This window comes from Xenopus tropicalis, chromosome 6 (genome assembly GCF_000004195.4).
Source record: "Xenopus tropicalis strain Nigerian chromosome 6, UCB_Xtro_10.0, whole genome shotgun sequence".
NCBI classification, from domain to species: domain Eukaryota; kingdom Metazoa; phylum Chordata; class Amphibia; order Anura; family Pipidae; genus Xenopus; species Xenopus tropicalis.
This window is the reverse complement of record NC_030682.2, coordinates 24,995,256-25,011,308: the sequence shown is the minus strand read 5'-3', so window position 1 is coordinate 25,011,308 and position 16,053 is coordinate 24,995,256. Positions and strand designations below refer to the sequence as shown.

The following is a 16,053-nucleotide window of genomic DNA, read 5'->3' as shown; positions in this document are numbered from 1 at the left end:
GTCTATTTTCAAATTTCTTCTCTATGCCTTGCTAAGCACAATTATGGTGCATGTGTCTTGTAGAACAGAGCTGTCTGCTGGTGGCCTCCAGCCTAACCAAGAGCCCATAGAACTCTATGCACGACTATTTTAGTAGAAACAGACAGCACTGTTCTGGAAGGTTGGAGTATGAATGTTCTGATTCCACAGACCTAAACTGTACAAGCACCAATTTGCTACTGCAGGGGAAACTGGAGGCTAAACCTAAAGACATTGTGTTAGTTGTACACTGGTACTCATGGAATTGGTATACAAGTAGCAAAACATGGCAGGACTCTATACTGCCAACTGAAACCCCTTACTGGTAGTATGGGAGCAACAAGTGCAATTTGCTGTTGGTTTGGCTCACATCAGCTTGGTGTTATCATAGCATAGAATTATTTCAAGGGGTGGTTCAGGTTAACTTTTAGTATGTTATAGAATGGCCTTTTCTTTCAATTGGTCTTCATTTTTTATAACCTTTAAATAATTTCCCTTCCTTTTCTGACTCTTTCCAATATTCAAATGGGGTTCACTGACCCCAGCAGCCAAAAAAAAACAATTTCTATGGGAAGCTACAATTTTATTGCTGTTTGTTAATTTTTATTACTGTCTTTCTCTTGAGGCCCTCCTTGAGGTCACCCACTGCCTGGTTGCTAGGTTAAATTGGACCCTGGTGACCAGATAGCTACTGAAATTCCAAACTGGAGAGCAGCTTCACAATAAGCTCAACTATTAAAAAAACACAAATAATAAAAAAGGAAGACCAATTACAAATCGTCTTAGAATAAGCCTCTCTACATCATACTAAAACTTTGTGTTTCAAGGAGTTGTTCACCTTTGTTAGACGACCCCCCACCCCAGTGATTGTAGTCACTCACCTTCTACCCGGGCTACTCTTCTTTCAAAAACCCACAGGCCCAGGGTACTTTACTTGTACATTTTCTTCCGTATCCAAGGCATCCCCTGCATCTGTTGAAGGTGGGCAGTACAGAAATTGGTGAATTGAAGAAGTTCTGTACTGTACATGCTCTAGTACAGGGGTTGCCAAGGACAGGGGCGTAATGGTGGCTCTGGGCTTGCAATTAAATACCCTAGTCATTGGGTGCTGGCCTGGGGTAAGGAGGTAAGCAACTAAAATTACACAACTTGGCACCACCCCAGTGATTCTTCCTTCCTCCTCCTTTAAAGCTAAATATAAATGCTGTATTTGTCTATAAATACTGTGAAGGGACGAGGGTCTCAGCCTGCAATTTCTATATTTCACTGAAGCAGCCATTGTCCGACTGCAGCCTGGCCACGAGCATCATCACTTTGGGGACATTATTTGAAGTTGTAAATGGAAACTCCACGAGTGTATCCTATGCAGTGACATTACAGCAGTATAAGTCCATCCAAATAATTCAATTCTACTGGACAATTTGAGGGAATTTAAGATCCACGTGAACAATATATTATGCAGCAATGAGACTGTTTTAACCAAGTGACGTTGTTAATCATTACCTATAGAATTAAATGGGATCTTTTAGTACTTATGTACTTAATATACACCTGCTGGAGTGGTGCTGCAAGCTTTTAGTACCTGTATATAAGCCTTTATACCATTGGTTGGAGTTAAGAAACCCACTGCTGTAGAATAGGTTGTGGGGCTGAACTGCATTAAATGTATAAGTTGGATCAGTGAAAATGTTGCTCTTTAAAGATTGTAGAATCATAGGCACTTAATGCTGGCGCAAGTACCAACATGCAAGTGCCATAGCTTCTACCCTTACAGGTTCTTTCCCCCCCCCCCCCCCCCCCCCCCCCCACCCTGATCAAAGATAGAACCTAGTGACTACAGGAATGATTGCCAGGGATGTATCTGAGGGCCATCCCATCCACCTCTGTACTCTGACAGCCCACAGCATTCCAAAGCCAGTTTACTAAAACAATTTTTTTTTTTTCCATTGGTGAATGTTGTCCTGTTAAGACAGAGATTGTCAGCCGCTTACGTTCTTAGGAATGTACTTAAGTACCAATACTGCTGTGTCCATATTTATTTCCCCTTCCTGCTGCCAATTTAGGGAATAAACTCTATAGCAATAGGGCTGGCAGTGTTTACATGGAGGAGAGACTGCAGAGGCCGCCTTGCAAGTAACCCCCACTCTGTCCAATACTGTGGAAATGTATTTGCCTGGATGTGTTGCCAAAGGTACAATCATTAAAATATATATACTTTTTTTTTTTTTTTAATTAAGTGCTTTATCCTTTGTTTTATTCTAAAAAGACTGCCACCTCGTTCTTTAGGAGAATGGTTTATTATAAAAGACTGTACATAGAACTGGAACAAGTTATATACACATGAAAAGAATTGCCAAGTATAGAAACCGGTATGTGAGAGGTGTCACTTTGTGTCATTACAAAAAGAAAGCATAGTGAAGTGGGTAACACTGATTAAAGGGGAACTTTCACTACTGTCTCTTCAAATTCTCTCGATTGCCGACTGGCTTTCTTAGACAAAAAAACTTGTTTGACCCTGGCTGCCAGGGTCATTTATTCTTTTAAAAACCTTACTTTTTATGATACAAAGACCTCTGTGTTAAAGGTGTTGTTAATCCCAAAAAGCAATGTTGCCCCAGAAAAGCAAAAAAAAAAATTTCTTTCAGCTGCTTCCTGGTTACGTGACCATTGTCCCATACCAGCAGATATCAGTTGGAAGTGTAAATGGGAGAGCTGGTAGGACAGGGCATGGTGATTATACTGATGCTTCTTCAGTGAATCCTTTATGCATAAGGTTTCACATTGTACCTTATTAGGAGTATTGGGCCATCCTGACGCTGTCAAGTACCAAGTGGCTCAGCGACAGTACTCCATCCCAAGACAGCGACGTAGCAGCACTGGGACAGATAGTACCTGATACAGGAAGGGTTTTGAGTGACTGCAGGCCTGGCAGGGATCCTCTAACTAAGAAACTGCAGATGGGAGAACTTAATGCATATTTAATAGTATCATTCTAAGCTCCACCATGGGGCTCATTTGTAAAAGGGAAAAAGGACAGTTTGCCAGAGAATGACTTTTTTCAATATAGATATCAACATCGCCACCTGCTGGCAAGTCCTTATGACCAACCTGATGGGAGAAAATTTCCGAAGTCTGCTGATGTTGCTCTGCTTAGAAAGGTAGCTAATTTTTCTACAACAAATAGACACACACTGCAGTATTCTATATTTAGGCTGTCAGGCTGTTAAGAGAGGGACTCCCATACACAAGGGGCCTGGGGCTAAGCTCCTGGACCAGCTGCACTAAGCAGTAGTTTAATGGAAGTTCCCCTTCACTAAATAACTAGGTTGCGTAAAAATATTGTTTATATTATTGTGATTACATTTTTTTTTGTAAGCAGATCAACAACAATTTTTTTCTACTTCTACAGATATTTTCTCTTATCATCAGATTGGGGGATGCAGCAAAAATGGGGGGGTATTGCTGGTACCATTAGGAGGCAGCACATAACAACTGGGGGACACAGCAACAGTTGGGGATATAGCTGGTACCATTAGAAGGCAGCAGGGGCCCCCTGGGATAGGGTAGCAGCCCCACACACCAGTCCAACCCTGATTGCGGTACTGCCGTGATTGGTCAGAATTCCCTATATGTCTATCATTAGCACATCATTCTAACCATGATTTATAGAGAATGAAACGCCATTTAATAACTTCTGTAATACTTTATTGGGGCATCGGAATCTGCCATAGGTCATGGTACAGTTTCCCAGGTTTGCAGCGTAACACTTCAGTGCAACATGGATCTGTTTAGTAATGGCGGCGGGGAGAGGCTGCTGCTTATACAAAAACAAGCGTGTAAAAAAGGTTTTGAGGCAGAGTGTGATAGGGGATTAGCTGATATCATGTGCCAAATGAGTTTCAGAACAGCTCCCTTTGTAAAAAAAAAAAACATTTTGGTCTTAAGATAATATTGGCCCTGTGGGTTTGGATTAAAATAAAAGTCTGTAATGTTGGCACGTGCCCAGTTGTGTGCGATATTGCATGCTGGCCTGTGGCTTTTTCACAAATACATAGGAATGTTTCAAAAAGCACTGTGTGTCTGTTCCTTGTGTAAATGAAAGTGTAAAGGAATTGGCCCCTGGATCCATTATCAAAGATTCACTATCTACACCTTCCATAAGAAAAAGGGCTAGTAGTTTTGTAAATGTGTGATTATGCCCCAGATTTTATATTTCTATAAGGGTAATGGCACACAGGGTGGTTGTGCTCGGCTTGTTGCCAAAGTGTTTTGTTGCCTGCCCACCAAGCTTGGAATTCCCCTCACCCCATTACTTCAAAATGCTTGGAATGGCCCCAATTCTTTCCTATGAGAACTGCCTGGGGGTCATTCCAAACAATTTGTCCAAGAGTGTGCCATAACCCAAGTGATTCCCATTGGAATGAATGAAGAGCAATACAACCCTGTGTGCCATAACCCTTAAGTTATTTAAAACCTGCACTGCTTGTAGGCTTGAACGTCAACGTTGCCCTTTAACAGACTGTAATCTTTGTGCTAAAGTGAAACCGAGTGTGGCTTTGTATCGCAGTGTCCCTCTGTCTGTGGGTCAGGGACGGCTCCAGGACCAGGGCTGATGCAGCCAGCAAACACTGTCTCTGTGGGTCCCTTGGTGCTGAAGTAGCACCTCATTATTTCCAACCACATACATTACATCACTCCAGCTACAGAACAGCAGTTCGCATGAGATAAATGAGCAAATATCTAAATGTTGTAATGTTAAAAGGTGCAAAATATACTTTATTAAAGTAATAAAAATAACTTGTTCTGCCACAGATAGATTTACCAGGCTCCCCTGTGGTTAAATGTGGGGGGGGAAAAGGTGAGTATTACTACTCTATTACAATCTTAAAGGGGACAAAGCATATTTTTTTAATCACCCTCATCACATAGCCAGGGATAAATAATATATGGCACCTGTTTTACGTTTGGGCTAAAGATAATTGTTATCTTTAAACATTACACTTTAATTTGAGTTCCTCTCTGATCCATATCTATGTTAGAAATGAGCCGTGGGGTCTCCTATACCAAAAACAGCAAGATGGGAATTGGCTGGCATTCTAAGCCCTGTGTGTTGCTGGCTCCCTTAAACAGCCTGGGAAAGCAGCCAGCAGGAAGTAGAAGGTTTTAGGGGACATTTCATTAAAGCAACATGGAAATGTAACATTCAAAGGCACAGCCTTTCTGTTCAAGAGGTGTATAATGCCACTGCAAATACTTGTTCTTGACACCATGTCCCCTTTATGGGGACAGTTCTCTTTCTTATTTTGAAAGGATCGTGGCTTGGAAAAAATTTGGATTCTTCCCTCACTGGTCTTAGTCAAAGCCGTAGCTTTTCAGGGGCATAAATCAGGATTATGTTATGGGGGAAATCCAATATGGCTGCTCTGGAGACAGCGTAATTAAAAAGAAAACAAAATCAGGAATACAAAAAAATATACATATTACGACAATGGATCCACCGATGGACACTTCAAGAGACTGGACAAAACCTTATAGAATGTGTGAGTACTCATGGCATACGGTACAATAAACTGGAAGCATTGTGGATTTAAAAAAAAAAAAAATTATTTCAGTACATAAAATTTTGTATGCATGCTTTAAACAAATAAGTTTCATATTAAAAATGAGCCATTATCTAATAAGAAGGCAATACGACCAGCCGCAGCATCGACTTACAGTCCGCTTGTTAATGTTTGCCTAACGTAGTGTTAGTTGCCATGCTGCACAGAAAGAAAGGAAGGGAATGGCACAAGATGAACTGGTGAGTGATTCAACATGACGCCCTAAAATCCCTGTGGTGTATTTAGGTTGGTCATCTGATCAACAATGTGGAAGGAGAAATACAAAAGCATGGGCAACTTGAGTAGCTGTCGGTAGGTCCGGAAACCAAATTGGTCGCTTGAGGCTTATGGATGTAAGACATTCTACCATACCACACATGTATCAAGGTCAAAACCCTTTTGGTGGTAGAGCGAAGCCCTGGCACCAAACGAGTTAAATACAAGATCAACGTACAAAGACGTTTACCTCTTAAAATGGATTTAAAACCAGTTTTAGACTTGATAAGAAACTGACAGTTCTCTCAAGGAAACCAAAAAAACCCTTTTAAATGTGAGTTTTAATCTGCATAGTGCATGACTGTTTCTACGTAATTGCCAGGGAAGAGGCCGGTTACTCCGTTGGAGACCCCTTCATACCAGCCGTCGTCATTCTTCTTTATAACGTAAATAATGGCTCCCTCCATAAATGACAGCTCGTCTTCTTTGTCTTTTGAATAGTCATAAATGGCAACAACTGGAAAAGAAAGGGAACAGGGGTTAGGTTGGTGGTGAGCAGCAGTGAGGGGTATGACTAGATGCTGAAGTGCACAGTCATTGCTTGGGTAAAGCATAATCACAACAGTTCTATTACCAATACAGAAAAGTACATGGTTATGGTTAATGGCAGGTGTCCCAAACCTTTCTTACTTGTGAGCCACAGTCAAATGTAAAAAGACTTGGAGAGCAACACAAGCACCATAAAACTTCATGGAGGTGCCAAATAAGGGCTAAGATTGGCTATTAGGCAGCCTCTATGCACAATGTCAGCTTACGGGGGCTTTATTTGGCAGTAAATCTTGTTTTTATTCAACCAAAACTTGCTGTCACCGAGTAACATCCAAGGGGTTGGGGAACAACATGTTGCCCCCGAGCCACTGGTTGGGGATCACTGGTTTGCACAGCGTACTTCCCCTGCACTATTATGCCTATAACACATTCCTATATAAATCAATAGAACAGCACCACATGCTTCTCCCATTGGCACATAGCCTTAGGCTAGAAGTGAGAGCTCTTCCCCGTACTGCATGACAAATTAGGGCCAAATAACTGGATCGATGGGGATACAGGCAGTGGGGGAGAGGACTGAGAGGAAATGCGGTTCTTGATCCTATGGGAAAATCAAACCTGCCAAATGCTATCAGCCGATTTTAAGCTGCCTTCTGAAGGGCCCAAATCGGCATCTTAAGTCTGCCCACGCACAGCACCCTTAGGACGGAAACTGGGAAGAGCGACCATTTACTCTGCTGAATACAAATAAAAGCCCAGCTTCAAGGTCAGTTAGGGTGAAACTTGGGGAACATATGTATTTGATGTCCTAGACTAAGCCAACTATGGCTGACCGATACCTATTTTCTAATATAAAATGGTCTCTGTTTTCATTTGTTATTGTCCTTCCCCAAATATTGCTACAAAACTGGCATTTTATTTACACAAGTTACCATTAGAATTTTCTTTTTTCCCCACCTATACTGTTTTAAGCCACAGTATAATGGCAGTACTACTAGAACTCTATAAAGCCAACAACTTGAGTCAGCTCTGACTGACTGACCTCCTTTCAGCAGAAAACAAATCTTATCTGCCCTGTTCCCTAAATAGTGCGCACAGGGTGAATTCAACATAAAGGCACTCATGTAAAAAAAAAAACCCAAATATAATAAATACTCACAGATGATAAATATATAGATACATATTACTTATATATGTGTGTTTTATTTAGCGTGTGTGAGTATTAAACTAGCAAATCACCTTTCTCAAGATAGGACTTGGGTGCCCAAATAGGGTCTCCGTCGGCGTAGGGATCATTGTACTGCACCACTGCAGCTTCTTCTTCTTCATAATCAACTGGAGGTGGCGGAGGTGGAGGAGGAGAATCATCGAACATGGGGATCTCATCAGGAGGTGGAGGTGGTGGTGGTGTTGGACTGTCCGCAACTAGGAGGGAAAAAAAATAAACCGGCCAGCCAGGATTAGGATCATGCTATGGCATTGGCTGAATTGTTTTAACCCTTTCACTCCTAAATGAGTGTCATCTGCATGACTTATAACAAGTTCTGAAAGGCCACAGCAAAGCCCTTTAGGACTTGAGTCATTGATCTCCTAGGGCAGTGCTGTCCAACTTCTGTGGTATCGAGGGCCAGAATTTTTCCAGCTGGTTTGACCACTCCCCCTTTTAAACCACACCCACTTGAAATCACACCCATTTTATTGCATGACCATACCCATATTAATGGCGGTAGTACAACAAAAACCTGCCATACTCTGCCTGCCCCAGCCTGCCTGTGTGTGCCATACTCTGCCTACCCTATGCTGCCTGTGTGCGCCATATTGTGCCTGCCCTACCATGCCTGTGTGTGCCATACTCTGCCTTCCCTACCCTGCCTGTGTGTGCCATACTCTGCCACACCTATGCTGCCTGTGTGTGCCATACTCTGCCTGCCCTACCCTGCCTGTGTGTGCCATACTCCGCTTGTGTGTATGGCACACACAGGCAGCATAGGGCAAGCAGAGTATGGCACACACAGGCAGCATAGGGCAGGCAGAGTATGGCACACACAGGCAGCATACAGTGACACAATGCTGGCACTGCTCCTACAGTCTGCACAATGACTATATATTAAAAAACTTATTAATTGCAGTACCACCTTAGTATATATTCTTTTTATAGTGTGCAGGGTTTTTTGTGGGTTTCTACAGCTGTTTGAGGTGTGAATAGGTGAACAATGTGAGTGATTACAGTCTGAGCCTGAGGTGTGAACAAGCAGAGGGTGAACAACGTAGGCATTTAAAGGTGTGAACAACACAGGGGATTACATATTTAAACAATGCAGAGGGATTACAGCCTGAATCTGAGGTGTGAACAATGCAGGGGGCCAAGTAATCACAGTACTGATACCATTTAAATTTTACACAAAGGTAATCTATCAAAGCATTCAGACAGGTAGGGGGCCACACAGATGGGGGTCGCGGGCCGCCAGTTGGACAGCACTGTCCTAGGGTAATACAGACTTCAAGATGAAGGGGTTAAAACTATTCCCATCCACAAAAAGAGGGTACAGACACATGCATTAGAGGATTCATGCATCAGCCACAGTACACAAGCATCTTCTCATGCCTCAAAGCTTTAGCACGCATTTTAATGTTATCCATTGGGCATATATACATATATACACACTATATACCCTGCAGCAATGCCAGCATCTTGGTAATGCCAAAGCCCCACTCCTACGGCTAAACCATTTGACAGCTCCCCGGCAACTACATACACAAGAAGTAGTGTACATTCTTCTATACCCTATTTATGTTAAAGGGGTTCTTCACCTTTGAGTTAACTTTTAGTATAATGTACAGAGTGCTGTTCTGAGACAATTTGCATTGGTCTTCATTTTGAATTAGTAGTTTTTTTTTTGTTTTTTTTTTAAATGATTTTACTTTTTGTTAGATACAAGGTCAAATAAGGTTAAATTATAAAAATGATATGGCTAGCAATGCTGTACTTTATTCCCAGAACTTACTGTACCAGCCCAGAGGTTTGGCAGTCCTATAACAGTAATGATCCAGCCCTTCACAGAAGTTGCATATCATTGATCTGGTTAGCCAACTTTTGAATGTCAGTGACACTGCCCATGCTCAGTGTGCTTTTGGACTGCTCTTAAGAAGCTAAACTTAGGAATTGTTGTAAATGAAGCCTTTTTTTTTTTTTTTCTTTTTTTTTTTAAACCTTCTGTTAATTATATATTGAATATATGCTGTATATTGTGAGTCAGTCCCTAAGCTTAGGTAAGTGACAGTAGCACAGGGCAGAAAAGAAGATAGGGAGCTGTACTGTCACTGTAGTGTATGTCCAGCAGATGGCATTGTAATAGCTCTACATTATGGCTCTATTATACAGCAAAAGTGTAAATCAGGGGTGCCCAGACTTTTTCCCCCCGACGATCGACTTTTGAGTCATCCCCATGTACGTACGCACGCACGCATTCCCAATAAATGCGCCGCGCTACCACATTTCCCGGTTTCGACGCGGTCCACCAGAAATCCATGGGGGATCGACAGGTGGACAACGATCGACCTTTTGGCCACCCCTGGTGTAAATCATGGGAATACTGTAGCACGGTGTAGATACACTCAACAGATTTCTCCAGCGCTGGAAGCTGTGCATATCCTAGGTCTGAGGCACCACAAAGAATTTGAGAACTGTTGCTCATTCAAAAGGCAGACAAATATTAGCAGACAGATAACCAGAAACAGAGGTACAGGACTAAATATACAGTGGGACACACACAGACACACAGTTCCATGTCTCTCCCTTCCTGACGAGCACAGGGGCCAAAAAGTGAGGCCTCTATGCCAGAGTTTTTACTCCTAACCTCTGGATATGCCCATTTAAAGGCTTTGCTATTGTACCAAAGTGCTTTACACGTTTATCTGTAAGACATGACTGTTTTAATATAATTAGGCCCAAGAACATGTTCCATATTGGGTAACTGACCTATCACTTAACACCCAGTACGGCTCGAAACATATTACTTAGAGATTATTGCCACTACAGATATACTGGGGATAGGCTGCTGGGTAAGGGATTCCCACTTACTGCTTCCTGTGGAGTGTCAGCTATGGGGGAGAGAAAGGAAGTATATCTCACTATTTCCTGCAAAAAGAGGGCTCCACATTTGTATTGCTTCCTACTGAATATTAGCAGGAGAGGCGAAAAATTTATCCTCAGGTTTTGTTGTTAATAAACCACAAAAACCTGAGGGGGGGGGGGAAAGTCATAAGTCAAAATACTGCAGGGTGCAGAAAAGGGAAAAAAAAGGGATTTCGAGAAATCCTAATCTATACTGAGCATCCCAAAATGTCGTCCTCTATATAAGAAGCATTTGCACTTACCTGACCAGTAACTGAGATATGCCCTAAAACTCACAAGGAACATGCAGTTGCATAGTATTTCTTGCGGCTATGAGTACCCTGCTTTTTATAATAGCTGGCATACACACATAGAACATGCACTGAGTACTGTAAATGTACCACCTTTTGTTTAGGAGAACGATCTAGCGCCAATCACCACCACCCCCCCAAACCCACTGGCTAAGCGCCCCTTGGCAGCCATCTTGCTAGCCATGCAGACAGAGTGAGGCTTGGTGATCCTCAGCAGTGTGAAAGGACTTACTGTTTTCCTGCACCCTGGCCACGAAGCCTGTGAGAGGGATCTGTGGAGTCAATTGAGGCATGGGGGGAGGGGGAGAAGCGATAGAAACTGGAAGCAGCAACACCACATTGCAGAGGTAACAGGAAAAGAAAGACAACAAGCGGCAGTCAGTTACAGGGACCAAAAGCAGAACAGTTACAACATGTGTGTCAATCGCAAAACAAAAACTGTAGTACCGTGTTAGCCAGTAGCAAAAATAATCAATAAAAAACACAAATACAAAAGTAATTCATTTGTATTTTGCCTGACGAAGGGGCCTCGGAGCTCTGAAAGCTTGCAATGTATCTTTATTGTTAGCCAATATAGGTGTCATTTCTACAATACTTCTGTATTTGTTTTTTTTTCTATTTATTATTTTAACGTGTGTCAATAAAAGAAAAAAAAAAAAAAAAATCAAAACACCAGTACGAGACTTAACCGGTTGGGACCAGACTGCCTCCATTTTGGATCATTTCAATATAATTATTGGTAAGCTTTACTTTGAAAAACTGCCATTTGAAGTACAGGTATGGGATCCCTTATCCGGAAAACCGTTATCCAGAAAGTTCCAAATTACAGAAGGGTCATCTCCCATAGACACCTTTATAAGCAAATAATTCTAATTTTTAAAAATGATTTCCTTTTCTCTGTAATAAAACAGTACCTTGTACTTGATCCCAAGAACACTCTTATTGGGTTTATTCAATATTTGACTGATTTTTTTCAGACTTAAGTTATGGAGATCCAAATTACGGAAAGATCTCTTATCCGGAAAACCTCAGGTCCTGAGCATTCTGGATAACAGGTCCCATACCTGTTCTAAAGTCCATCCCTCTGGCTCTTGTGAGGCACTGCTTACACACAAACCAAGGGCACACATTCATGCTAGTACAGCAGCCAGTGTATGGACATTGTTTGGAGTTGTATTTTATTTTTTTAATCCCACACATCTTCCTGTAACATCTAGAAGCTGCGTTATTTCCTGTCAGCTGATCACACAAGGTGGCTCAAAGTAAAAGATGCAACTGGGTAATATCAACTTCTAATTATAAAGCAGCTGAATAAATTTGTATGGCTGGACACTTAATAGCATATAAATGATCTAATATGGTTCAGAACTTCTAGTTCTCCTTTAATGCATGGCAATTCTAGTTATCTCAGTAGATCTGCAAATGTCCATTCAAGCCATATTGTCATTTCATCATAAAATCTGCATTCAAAAAACAAAGGAGGCAGACAGGTCTTGTGGTGCGTAAGGCCAGAAACTGCTGTGACCATCCCTTTAAAGGGCGACCAACAAAAAAAATGGTTCCATTTACTTTATACAAATGCCTGGAGATTTAGGCTTTGGGGCTGTAAGCAGGGTGGAACTTGTTGCCGCCATATAAAATAATCAAACACCAGAAGATAATTATATATACACCCCTTGATGGTCTGTCAGACCCACAACAACCATTTTATGTATATGGAGCCATTTTATTTGTATTAATGGACCTTTAAGGGTAAACTTTTATTTATAACATGCAACGTGTAGTACCAACAGACTTAGATGCAGTGATTTACACACCCATTTAAACAGACAATTGTGTGAGCATTTCATAACAGTGCAAAATAACTACTTTATTGAAGGCCAAGGCTACTGTAAGTAGTATAATGCAGCCAGTGTACTGTAATACAATTTGCAGTTGGTCTTTTTAATGTGAATACAATAAGTTTGTTTTACAGTTCTCCAGTGAACACTATGCAATTACTTGTGTCACTGACTGAAGGGGGGAAAACATACATTTTACACACATTTATATATCTTTGAGAAAAAAAAAAGTCAACTGCAAAGTTGCTTAGATTACCTACATCTTCTATATACTAAAAGTAATGTGAGAAAAAAAAACTTCATGAAACTATGCTTAATTAGATCTTTAAATAATGTCATGACTGCTGATGGTGAGTGAGAACTGCAGTTGTTCCGGGTTATTAAGGCTTTAGCAGTTAAGGGTTAAGGGACTGTATATACCTATACACAACTTTACTCAGCATGGCCACAATAAACAGGACTTGTGCTGACAATGCATTCTGGCTATACTTTTCATTAATCTAGTAATTAAAAGTTGTGTTGCATTTTATAGGAGCACTCGCCCCCCAACAGGTGTGCAAATGCATATAAGGACCTTTATATAAACAAACCCCTCCCTTGCCTATGCTGAAGCTTTTGAGATAAGGAGCAGTGTATTATACAGAGGGCTTATCTGTGAACTGTTCTCTTTTTTTTTTATTATTATTTCTACCACCTACTACTTCTCAAACAGTGACAAGGAAAAACAAGGAAGAAACATGAATTGAGACAGGAAGTTGGAAAGTTAAAGTGGTTATAGTTTTTGTTCTAGGCAAAAAATAACAAAAACCATAGATATTCCTTAATTAAAATAATAGGCAAAAGATATGTTCAGCACAAGCCCAATTCATTGAGCTCTAGATGAAATGGAAGGGGGGGAGGGGTTATCCTGGAGCTATAAGTATTGATATACAGTATATTGATATTTCATTCTACATGTAACTGATCAAAACATTAACCAGTGACATCTTGCCGTAGCACACAGCACAGACAAACACTGCAGGAAAAGACAAGATAAGAACTAAACAAAAAACAGCATGAGAAAATATATAAAGTTGTTGCATAAAAGATAATTCATGTTGCTATAAGTAATAAAGAAAAGATAGCTGCCCTGTTCTTCCCAGCTTATTTTCTCTTGCAGCCATAACATGCAAACCAGCTGGTAAATCAATTAAGGCTTAAATTAAATATAAATCCTTGAAATAAATGTATGTAAAATAGCTCAGAGCAATTTTACAATTAGCTGAAAATTAATTTTATGACAAAAAGAAAGTCTTGTAATGTGGATCTGCTTTGAAAATGAAGATAGTGAGCAGAGAAGAGGCATCTGACGCTTCTCTGGTCGCTTCGAACCAGAGCAACGTTACAAGACATTCCTTTTCTAACCAAATTAATTTTCAGCTGACTGTAGCCAGTTGGCCAAAATGACCAGCAGGTGGTGGTGTTGTTTAAAATTCATTATATTAGCAGACAATATTTCATCAAACATAAATTTGGCTTCTTTTCAGGTCATGGACAGCCCCTATAGATAGAGTATATATTGGAATTCTGTGTTTCTTTAATCTTTCCAGTACCCCCTTGCTTTAGAAGTAGGTAGATTACAGGATGTTATCCAAGTACAGTTATTCCTCACTAAGCCAATATGTGAGTGTTTTGCCAACATATTTCTATTCCATATTAACATGGATGAAGCCACCATACATGAGTTGTATACATACATGAGTTGCATACAAGGGCAGCATAGGAAGCAGAGAAGCAGCTTACTTGAGTTTTGAGAATACAGAGGCCCGCCGTTGACATGAGGTTGGCCAGAGAACTGAGAAGTCACAGAAGGAGTCCGTCTGTAGCCACCAGAAGAAGCAGAGGAAGTGGTGGAGTTGTGCCGAGAGATCTGCCTGGTCATTGAGCCAAACTGGGAACCCGGTGCTGAGCCTGTGCCCACTGCAAACAATTTGCCAGCAGCGATAGCATAGAAAGCAAGGAAGCATCAGTAAAGCGGTAAGGAAGAACCAAGCTAAGCACTGACATCACCCAAATCGCATTTAGGCTTTAATGCCAAAACACATACAATAAAATTGCTGTGCCACTAGATAATTTCTATTGATGCTATAATCCTCCCAAATTCTGTCAAAGACCTTGGTGACTGTCCAAGGTTCAGCCTGCATGCCACTGACTGATCTATTTGCTTGTTTGGCTTACATGCAGGGTCTGACTGGGTTGATTCACAACCCAGAAATCTAGTCTAAAACTCAGAATGTTCCATCCTGCCCAATAAAATTAAATTGGGCAGTTGCATTACTTTGGACCTATTAGTGAACAGATGCAAAGACAATTTGTTCAGAAACAACCCACTGACGCAACAAGAGGCATGATCTTAAATAATCAAGGAATGGAAAATTACATATTTGTTTTTTTTCTGGCTAAGGCCAAGAGTAGGCCATTCCGATTAGACCCCACTCATTTCCACAATTCCACCTACGCTTAACCACTACTAACCCCAGTAAAAATGCTGTTTCCTGGGGAGAAATTACATCAATTATTTCAACAATCCATCACCAAATAATGAGTTAGATATTAGCAGTTTAGATGCATGCTGTTTGCTAAGTACCTATTCTTGTACACTTTCCTTTGTGCCATCACACACTGAATGTTCTGGAGTTTATACAACTTACATGTATATAAGGAAAACTTCCTCACTACATTCATTATGAAGGTTTTACCTCCACGTATATCTGATGGCAAGGAAGGTCTGCAAGATTTCTCCTACGGAAAGCCTCTTAAATGAATGCTCCAAACAAGCTGATGGATATTGATTGCTCTGACATGACTGCTTGCTTGCTGCTAATCAGTTAATAAACAAGTAAATGGAAATTAAATGTGATGTTCTATGGATTTTCTTCACTCTGTTGACATGCTGCACTAATGGGGAAAATAATTCCCAGCAATACACACTTTTGATACAGGAACACAACCAGAGAAAGGGGGGGGAAATCAAACACTTGATCTGTTCCAAACAATATTCCAAAAATATTCTGGCAGAAATTATAGGGGAAGGCAATGTGCAAATGAACTTCCAGTATATTTAAATGCAGATTTACTATACCGAGATGTGGCACATGAGCGTGGTACTAGCACCGGCACTGCGCACTGGCAATCCTTTTGTCTGTGTACAAATAATGTCATTTTATTGTTTTTAGCAGTTGGTTAACTCCAGAATGTGGGTCAGGCCTGAGCGCTGGCACAAGGGTGCTTCTAGCAGTTGGTTAATACTACAGCGCCCATTGTTTTAAAGTCACATGATACAGGGGCAGGGGTTCCCAAACTAAAAGGCTGGAGCTTGAAACATTAGCAAAAGCCTAAGTGCCAGGTAGCATGAGAAATGATAG

The 16,053-nt window shown here is 41.0% G+C and overlaps 1 protein-coding gene across 9 annotated transcripts in view; it reads right to left on the bottom strand.

Annotated features, from left to right (window-relative positions):
• Positions 1-2,299: 2,299 nt before the first annotated feature.
• Positions 2,300-16,053, bottom strand: part of abi1 (abl interactor 1) — a 51,277-nt gene continuing 37,523 nt past the window's right edge. For 3 of the 9 annotated variants that reach the window (XM_012964547.3, XM_012964548.3, XM_012964549.3), the window contains 4 exons: positions 14,432-14,608; positions 11,041-11,127; positions 7,623-7,808; positions 2,300-6,351 (listed from right to left, as the gene is read on the bottom strand). In XM_012964547.3, coding sequence (XP_012820001.1) covers positions 6,176-6,351; positions 7,623-7,808; positions 11,041-11,127; positions 14,432-14,608 — 626 coding nt within the window. In that variant the 3' untranslated portion in view covers positions 2,300-6,175. 9 annotated transcript variants of the gene reach the window in all.